This window comes from Octodon degus, unplaced genomic scaffold, assembly GCF_000260255.1.
Source record: "Octodon degus isolate 3935 unplaced genomic scaffold, OctDeg1.0 scaffold00025, whole genome shotgun sequence".
NCBI classification, from domain to species: domain Eukaryota; kingdom Metazoa; phylum Chordata; class Mammalia; order Rodentia; family Octodontidae; genus Octodon; species Octodon degus.
This window is the reverse complement of record NW_004524601.1, coordinates 615,263-625,555: the sequence shown is the minus strand read 5'-3', so window position 1 is coordinate 625,555 and position 10,293 is coordinate 615,263. Positions and strand designations below refer to the sequence as shown.

At 42.5% G+C, this 10,293-nt stretch overlaps 1 protein-coding gene across 1 annotated transcript in view; it reads right to left on the bottom strand.

Annotated features, from left to right (window-relative positions):
- Window positions 1-10,293, bottom strand: part of Orc2 (origin recognition complex subunit 2) — a 58,116-nt gene that overhangs the window by 30,642 nt on the left and 17,181 nt on the right. The window contains exons 6-7 of the mRNA XM_023712326.1: window positions 2,167-2,256; window positions 1,362-1,397 (exon numbers count right to left, since the gene is read on the bottom strand). Of these exons, the coding sequence (XP_023568094.1) occupies window positions 1,362-1,397; window positions 2,167-2,256 (126 nt within the window). The remainder of the gene's footprint in view (window positions 1-1,361; window positions 1,398-2,166; window positions 2,257-10,293) is intronic.

Genomic DNA, 10,293 nt, shown 5'->3' with positions numbered 1-10,293 from the left:
TTTTTTGTTTTGTTTCCAAGTCAGAATCTTTAGAGCAGACCTATTTATTTATTTATTTATTTATTTATTTATTGTGGTACCAGGCATTGAACTCAGGACCTTGTGCTTGCCAGGCAAGCATTTACTCCACTGAGCTATCTCCCTGGCTCCCCAAAACAGGCATTTTTAAGACAGAGTGTTGCACAGTTCAGGCTGGTCTTGAACTCACTATGTTGCCCACAGTGGCCTCCAGCTTGCAGGAACTCAACTGCCTCAGCGTCCCCAGTACTGGAATTACAGGTGTGCACTGCCATGCCCAACAGACTTCCCTTTATGAGACAGAGCACTGAGACTGTCCTAGTGGAGTTATCTCTTGTTGTAATAAGTACCCTTGGTCAATGGGTTTTCTGATGATCTTTTGGGGAAGTCGACAAAGATCTACCAATGGGCTGAAGCCTATAATGTGAAATAGAGTGTTGTAATATATCTCAATTCTTGCTAGGTTAAGGTAATAAGTTTTTCTCTGTACTGATGTAACATATAAGACACAGCAAAGAAAAAGTATCATTAGCAACAGCAGAGGCTCTGACATGTCTCCTGTACCTTGGGGGGCCTTAGTACAGTATTCCTGAAAAGGCTGTTAGCCTGGTCTTGAATGTCTATACTGTCTTTTTTTCTTTTTTTTTGCGGAACGGGGGATTGAACTCAGGCCCTTGTGCTTGCCAGGCAAATGCTTGTTCTACTGAGCCATCTCCCTGGCCCCTTTTTTTTTTGTTTTTTTAAACAGGGTCTTGCTATAAAGTTCAAGATGGCCTCAAATTCAGAATGATCCTCCTGCCTCAGCCTCCTGAATACTGAGATTACAAACATGTGCACAATGCCTGGCCCTATACTTACTTCTTAGCTAAAGGTCCCCTTGACTAAGCCTGAGCCCAGCTCAGACATGTTCAAGTCCACAGGTACCAAGGCCTGGACCCACGAATCTTTACACCCCGACACCTGGGCTCTCTGTGTTCAGCTAGGCTTGCCTAGGTTCAAGCAGAGTCACTCAACAAAATACAGTAAAGAAATAATCCACTAAAACACAAAGGACACAAAAACTGTCAATTCTTTGCAACTAGCTTGAAATGAGCCTATGTACATCATCTTACTTTGAAATATAAACCATAAATGAACATAAATCATAACACTAAGGTTTTGTTTTGCTTTTTCAGACACGATCTTGTATGTAGCTTAGGCTGGTCTTGAGCTCACTCAGGCTGGCCTCAAATTCACGGTGATCTTCCTGCCTCAGCCTCCTGAGTGCTGAGATTACAGGTGTGCGCCATCACCATCACAACGCCCTGTTAACAATAAGGTTTATGTTGTTTTCAACCAGTTGCTTACCTTTGGCTGTACTTTGTCTGAAGCAGGATGCCCTAAAGGAAACAGAAAGCCATCACTTACCATACGTACTTCTCCCTGCATCATCTAGGGTTGTTAAAAACACCACTGCTGCTTTCCCATGGAAGCATCCCATAATACTGACCTCTCAACTGCATCTCCCTGAGAGGCTAAATGACCACTGTTAATTTCACAACTAATCTCATAGTGTCAGCTACTTCTTCCACTGTATTCTAACAAGAAAAAATAGAGCCTTTGTCATTTTCAACTATTAAAAAGTATACTGTTCAACCAGGTTGGGATGGATCATCCCAAAAATTCTGTACCAAAATTTTCCACAAACTCTTAAGACGTCCAGACCCCAAAGGCCCACACCAAATCTCCTGTGCATAACTGGGTAACCCAAGCAGATGACAACAGGACTTGTGTGTCGGTCCTGTCAACACAAGCAACGTCAGTCAGCACAAAATCTTCCCTTACATTAACTGATAAATATGGGCATAACTGCGGCAGACACGCTGGAGTATGAGCCGCATTTTGTTGGGTTTTGAGAACAAAAGAGAAGAAAAATACATGAGCATTTTACTCAGATAAGAAAGTGGGGGCCTGCCCCTTAGCTCAGTTCTTTAAGTGGCTGCTTCAATAAAGCAGTCAGGCTCAGGTTGCTGTGGTTCGATCCCCACAACTCAAGCCAGCCAAACCTGCCCTCAAGGCATTCGGAGCAAAAAAAAAAAAAAGAAGAAAGTAACATACTCTAATTTGAAGCAACATGGAAATGCTTTGCAAAAACAAAGAAAGACTTACCTTTGCTACTCTGAGGAATGCTTATGATTTCAGGATCATTTTTCAAACTGGATGAGACACTTTTTCTTGGTGTTTTTGCTAGTTCAGAAGCTATAATCAAAAAACAACAAAAAATAACCTATGAATGAACATCAGCAAAGGGAAATGGCCTTTCTATAGGTTGTCTTTTCACTTCTTTGCTGAGCAGAAGCCTTTAGGTCAATACGATCCCATCTGTTGACTTTCAGCGGCTGAGGTTAAGAACATCTGGCCTATGCCTATGTCTTCAGATTTTCCATATTTACCTTGTAGCAAATTGTTTCTGTTCTAACATTTAGATATCCGATCTGTACTGACTTTAGTTCAGTACACTGTGAGCAATATGGCGCTAGATACACTCTGTCAGTAGATACCCCATTTTCTCAGCAGATTTAGCATAAAGGCTACCTTTTCTCCAATACATGTTCTTGTCCCCTTTGTAAAAGATTGACTACCTGAATGAATGTGCTTTGGGGGCTGGCCAAATAGCTCAGTGGATTAAAGCTCCTGCAAGCAGGTGCAGAGGCCAGGGGTTCCATCCTCAGGCCTGCCATGCCAGCTCTGCCCCCGGGGCATGCTGAGAAGCAATTGAGACTGGGTGTGGTGGTGCGCACCTGTAATCCCAGCTCTTGGGAGGCTGTAAACAGCCAGATCACTACAAGTCTGATCTAGCAGTGAGACCCTGAAGACCCTTCCCTCAAATGCAAAAATAAATAAATAAATAAATAAATAAATAAATAAAGTGCTTTGGATTGCAGCTGCATCTTCTACCATTACATTGATCCAGAGGTCTGTTTTTATGCCCGTTACTGTGCTTGCTTGCTTGCTTGCTTGCTTGCTTTATTGGCAGAACCAGGGATTGAACTTAGGCCCTTGCACTTGCCAGGGAAGCTATTTCTACTGAGCCATCTCCCTGCCCCGAATACATTATACCCGTACATGGATTTTTTTTGTACCGGGGATTGAACTCAGGACCCTGTGTTTGCTAGGCAGGTACTTATTCTACTGAGCTATCTCCACAGCCATGCTGTTTTTAATCACTGTAACTTTATAATTTCAAATGTAGGATTATGGTGTTTCCTGTTTTGCTCTTGTGCAGAATTACTTGCTTATTCTGGGTCTCTTGGTTCCATATGAAGTTTAGAATTATTTTCTCCAGTCATAAGAGAAATGTTAGTATGTGAATCAGGATTACACTCAATCCATGCAACAGTTTAGGAAATATGGCCATTCTGATGATAGTGGTTCTGCTTCTCTACAGCAGGGGACATCCTTCCATTTTCTGATGTCTTCCTCTACCACATAAATTCTTTCTTCCTTTCTTTCTTTAATTTGAGACAGGGCCTCACTATGTAGTTTATGCTGGCCTTGAGCTCACTTTGTAGTCCAGGCTGGTCTGGAACTCACAACAATCCTGCTTCAGCCTCCCAAGTGCTGAGACCACAGGTGTTAACTACAATGCCCCCACACACAAATTCTTAAAAAACAAAAACCCTTTTTTGTTTTTATTACAAAGATAAATCTATCCTTGTTAAATACCACTTTTACCTTTACTGATCTCTTCCCGGTATCTTAATCTTCCAATTATAAACAAATTTCTTAAAACAATAAATAAATACATAAAGGAAGAACTAATTTTGATCTTGTTGCTTTTGTAATGATTACTTTTCTCTTCTCCCCACCAACACTGTACATTCCTTCCATTTCTTAGCATGGGTGCCAGAGCTCACCCTCACTAGGGGGTGAGGGCAGACGACAGGCTCCAAGGCTAACTATGCACATGTTATGTGCTATGGTGTGTTAATCACTCATAAGTGTGATGTTCTGTATTTTGTGTCTAACACTCTGCAATACGTATGACTAATGCCTGATTCATACTGCGCTGTCTACTAAGCAACAGATGAATGCTGCCTTCTGTGAGATAGAGCCCACAAGCCCTGGACCATCCTGGAGAGCGCGGCCTCCTCACCATGGTCACTTCTTGCTCTGCCCTACACCGCGCTCGCACAGCCGGCGCGGGCTCCGACGCGCACACACCGCGCTCGCACAGCCAGAATGGACTCTGACACACCTGACCATGGCACAGCTTTCCTTATGACCACCTATGACTTCTACCTACCCAAGCTGAAGCTATGTGCACTATTTTTCGACACACAGATCTCTCTGCTCTATCCCCAAAAATCTACCTGTACTGGAGCCCACTGCAATTTGTGCTCCAACCACCCTTCAGGACGCTGAGGATGCCCACAAGGGTCACACACTCTCCCCTGAATATCCCTTCTCCCTGTCTTCCTAACAAATCCTTATTTACCTTTCTAGCCCAGCATTACAAAATTCCTAGATTTTCCCCCAAAGATGCTTTTCTACTGTGAGCAGATGCTCTAGCTCCTACATAGCTCTATGGAGGCTGGGCAGCAACAGTGAAGGGTGTAGGCTCTGAGGTTAGGTAGGCATGAAATCTATTCCTGGCTCTGCAATCTGTGATTTTTATGTAAATTTTAGAGTGCCGGCCAGATAACTCAGTGGACTAAAGTGCCTGCTTAGGCAGGCACAGGGACTGGGGTTCAGTCCTCGGTGTGCCATGCCAGCCCTGGCCCCAGGGTACACTGAGACTGCGAAAGAGACTGGGTATCGTGGTGCAAGCCTGTAATCCCAGTGCTTGGGAGGCTGAAAACAAGAGGATCACTATGAGTCTAATCTGTGTAGTGAGACCCTGTGGACCCTGAACTAAAATTAAAAAAAAAAAGGAAATAAAAAATAAATTTAGGCTTTTCTAGGTAGACAGACAGACAGATATCGATAAGCTACGATCTGTGCTCAGTGCTTATACAGATACAAACTGGCTACGTCAGAGAGACACATACAGGATACAGACAGATTTAACCTGTCTCTCTCCTCCACTGCATGGAGCAGGGCCTAGCCCACAGTAGCTGCTTAAGAGTGACTTATCGGGGCGGGAGATGGCTCAGGGGAATAAGCATTTTCTGACAAGCACAAGGGCCTGAATTCAATCCCTGGTTCTGGAAAAAAAAAAAAAAAGACTGTTATCATCACTACAGAATCACAAAAGAATAATCTGGTGTTGCTCTTTTTTTTCTACCTATAAGGACACTCTTCACCAGCCTGGGTCTTAATCACTGTGGTGTCCTCATTTTGCTACAGCAGGTCAACAAATGATTGATAAATCACTCTCAAACAGCAACGGCTTCATCATGTAGACCTTGAAATACTACTGTTTAATAGCTTAGAACAGAATTACTTTTTCAGTATCTGCACACACACAGATACGTAGCTGCCCCATCCCCGTGAATGTCTCTCCTTCCTGTTTCCTTCTAGCAGGAGGCATCTGGTCAGGGCTGCTCACCTGCTAAGCTTGGTCACTGTCTGCCTCTGCTGTCTACCTTCCCACACTCACAACAAACCCACCCAACTTTTTTTTTTTTTTTTGGCAGAACCAGGGATTGAATTCAGGCCCTTGCGCTTGCCAGGCAAGTGCTTATTCTACTGAGCCATTTCCCTGGCCCCTCCCACCCAACTTTTTCAGTGGACTCTGGTTTCTCAATGTAAGGTTCCAACAGTACAGCCTGGCAGTCACAACAAAGTCTGGCAGCCCAGATAGCCTGAAAACCATCTGTGAGCCCACTGTAGAGGACAGCCATGGGGCAAGCTCGCTGTGCCTCGCCTCACCATCACAACCAGCTGCCCAGTACAACGTCTGCCACGTTCCATTTCTCCACACCCGCTGCAACATGCAGTTACTTTGAGCTTTTGTCTCTGTTTCCTTTAACTGTCTTTCACAAAATGATACTCTTCGTTACACTGCTTTGGTGAAGGGTCAAAATGAAATAATGCCATTAAGTAATCCTGCCCTACCTTTCACATTCCAAGCTATCGGCTCATCAGCACCAAAGTACATGGCCCACAAGCTACTGCCAAGCGCAGACGCTGTTTCTGGTTTGTAGCTACAGAAAATAAGAATGCTTAAAGCTCTTCTACAGTAGTTACTGGATGTGGCCAGATGATACTGGCTTATGAACACAACAGGAACTGGTGTGAGTGGTGCTGAGCAAGTCTGTGCAGAGCCCCCTACCTTTCAATGTACCACAACACGTGCAGCCTCAAGGTTAATTCATCAGCCTCATCCCAAACGCACATAAGCCGATATCAATTTGTTGGGCCGCAGAAATAGCTCAGCAGTCTCAGCACTGGCTTAGCAAGCCCAAGGACTGGGTAAGATTTCACGCACTGCATGCTCTGCTGGCTCCGCCTCCGAGCTGCAGAGTGAGACCCTGTACCAAATATAATCAATTTTTTTTAATTTATTTATTTGTGTGTGTGTGTGTGTGTGTGTGTGTGTGTGGCCAGCTCAGCCCACCAGGGGGCGGGGCTGGCTGGCATGTGGTGCTGGGGGATTGAACCCCGACCCTGTGCTTTGCTAAGCTTGTTCTAAGTAGGTGCTTTAGACCACTGAGCCATCTCACCAGCCCCAATATAATCAATTTGTTCACTGAGAGTTTCAATTTGAGCACAAGCTACTAGGTTACATTGTTGGGATTACCTTCTCTGGTAGAGGATTAAAGATAAATTTTGAAAATATACTGGGTAGTTTTAAATTAGAATTAAAAACAAATACTACAGGTAGTGCAGTGGCACACACCTGTTACCCCAGCACTCTGGGCAGCTAGTAGGTTTTGAGCCCTGCCTGTCTCAAAACAGAAAATAAAAGTAGGAGCTGGAAATGTTGTTCAGTGCAAAGGCCCTGGGTTCGACTCCCAGTACCACAGGCTGAAATAAACCCCCAAACCAAAATACCTAAGTCTTAAAAAAAATAAACAACCTAAGTCTGATGCCATTTCTTAGAGAGCCTGTCAGTTTACCTCTGAGACATTTTTCTTCGAGAATAAAGTTTAGCAATACATTATCTACACAATAAAAAAGCTCATTTGTCAAATCTCAATACGGATAAGCAAATTGTTTGCTCAAAGTGTGCATACAAGCACTTTTTTTTTGGCCAAACTGGGGATTGCACTCAGGCCCTTGCGCTTGCCAGGCAAGTGCTTATTCTACTGAGCTATCTCCCCGGCCCATAAGCATTTAATACAATGAATCATTACTTAACCTGTGGCTTTTTGGTTTCCAATGTGTATGACAAAGAGCTACAAATAGTGATCATCTTTATTGGGGTTGACAGTAGCCAGCCACTGGGTGAACTCCAGCATCCATTTGTCTGAAGCAAAGATGTGAGAATACTGCTTCACCACCCATCACTCATTACTGTGGATACTTGGGCTTGGGTAGGCAGTTGAGGCAGAGGCTACCTAGCCCCAAGAGTGAAAACGTATTCACTAGAGTGTTACAGAAAAAGTTTGCTGTTTGACCAGATGTGGTGGCACACACCTGCAATCCCAGCACTCTTGAGGTTGACGCAGGAGGATCATTGCAAATTTAAGACTAGCCTGGGCTACATTGTGAGCTCAAGGCCAGCCTTAGCTGCAAGGTGAGACCTTGTCTCAAAGACCAAACAAAAAAAGAAAAAATGTTTGAACTCTGCTCTTTATTAATCATATATAAACATTATTTCCATTGAACTTACAGCTTTCATAATTCATTTCTTGCTACATATTTGATGTGACAAGTAAAATGGTAATTATATGGTTGAATTAATAAAATATTAGGGCATGTAAGTTTTCACTGTTCTAATAATTTACTGCTGTTGTATTTTACATAATAAGCTAGTCTACAATATATAAAAAATCTAAAACAAAAAAAAATTTTTTTTTTTTTTGTGGTACTGGGGATTTTACTTGGGACCATGCACCTCCCAGGCAAGCGCTTATTCTACTGAGCCATCTCCCCAGCTCCCAAAACAAAATTCTTAATAGCCTCTCATCAGTTTATAACCTGGTCTTACTTAACTATCTTTTGGGGGAGGGAGTTTACACATTGACTTCTGGTAAGAACACTTAATATCTATTCTTAGCAATTCTCAAGCATACATTTATTTTTTTTAATTAATTTATTTTTATTTATTTGTGTGTGTGTGTGTGTGTGTGTGTGTGTGTGTGGCCAGCTCAGCCCACCTAGGGGCGGGGCTGGCTGGCATGTGGTGCTGGGGGATTGAACTGCGGTCCCTGTGCTTTGCTAAGCTTGTTCTAAGTAGGTGCTTTTAGACCACTGAGCCATCTCACCAGCCCCCTACATTTTTAATTTACTAACTATAGTCATTATGGTGCAAATGTATCACTGGAACTTATTCCTCTTACCTAACTGAAAAATTTAATCTTTCAAGCAGTCCTTCTCCTTCCCAAACCAGCCCTGATAATCATATTTTCTGCTTCTGTGAGTTTGGCTTTTTAAGGTTCCACATGTAGTACGATGACGCAGTATGTGTTCCAGTCTTGGCTTATGGCTCTTAACGTAATGCCCTCTGGATTCACCCATGTTGCCATCAACGATAGTTTCCTTTCTTAAAGACTGAGTAGCATCCCACTGTGTACCTATGCCACCTTTACTTACCTGCTGCTAGGTGTTTAGGATGACTCCCTCCCGTGGCTACCACGAATAATGCCCACTGCCACAGGAGTGCATATCTCACAGTGATATTCTCACCTCTGTGAGACGCCCAGTAGTACGAGCTCACCTCCTGTCACCTTCCCTCACTTCACTGTTTTCCACTCTGGTTGAACTGCTGCTCCTCCACACTTGGCACTTCTCCTTTTATACCTTTGCTGATAGCTATTTGTATACATTCTCTATGCTTTACTAAGCCTTTCAATGTAATTCAACCCATTAGCCCTACATTACTGTCAGCCCAGTTGCATAAAATTGTCATTAAATGACTTCCTGACTTTGTCATTTTATTAAATGACAAAATATTCCTGCTAAAGACACTTTATTTTGTTGATGTATTTAGATGCAGACAGCAATATTTAATGAGTCAAAGGAACTCTGTAAAGGCTAAATATTCAAAAATTTTCTCTTTATGCCTCTAAAGTATATTTCTTTGAGGTGTGATGTTAGAAATGTATATGCAGATAACAGTCCAGGTTTTTGCATTGTTCGCAGTGATCTAACTTAATGCATTTTGATAATCCATATGGAAAAGTGCTACATTGCTTACTATTGTGAGTCCCACTTTTCTTTTACCTGATAGCTCTCCTCTAGTATTCTCCATCCTGTCTAATCTAAGGTTTCATTTTGTTCCTGGTGCCTATCTGATCTTTCTCTCATAATTACATGAGCATGCCTCTGAGCTTCTACATGTGTTCAATAATTTCAGTAGATCTAAAACCTTTTATTTCTTGAGGGCTGGGCAGATAACTCAGCAGACTAAAGCACCTGCTTAGGCAGAGTACAGTGGTACTCTGTATCCACAGCATGCCATGCCAGCCCCACCCCCTGGGTGCGCTGAGACAGCGATTGAGACTGAGTGTGGTGGCGCACACCTGTAATCCCAGAGCTTGGGAGGCTGAAAACAGGAGGATCACTATGAGTCAGATTTATGTAGTGAGACACTGTAGACCCTGTACTAAATACAAGAAAAAAAAATTATTTCCTGATATACATGATAAATACTAAAAACCACATCAGTTATTTTACTTTCCATGTTATATTCAAAATCAGTGATTTATTTAATGCTACATTTTTCAGAAAAACTAAATGGAATCTGTCAAATGATTATATTCCTAAGTTTTATAATGACTTCCTCATCTATATCAACATTTATCAAGTATGCTTTTCATTCATCTAGAATGTTCCATGGGCCACTGATTAAAATGACATTAGGAAATATATGTGTTATAATTATAGATTATTAGCTGGCTTACAGGACTTTTACATTTCACCAGGTGGGTATGAGTTTTTGGTATCCCTGATTCTTTATATACTCACAGATCTTAATTTTCAATGTAGTACTTTTTTCCTTAAAGATTTCAAAAATGATAACCCCTCATGACACAAGACCCAAATATGGTGCCATCCAAGTTTTCTTTAAAGATTAAATGTTGATGGGCTGGAGAGATGGCTCAGTGGTCTAGAGCACCTACTTGGAACAAGCTTAGCAAAAGCATCAGGGACCGCGGTTCAATCCCCCAGCACCACATGCCAGCC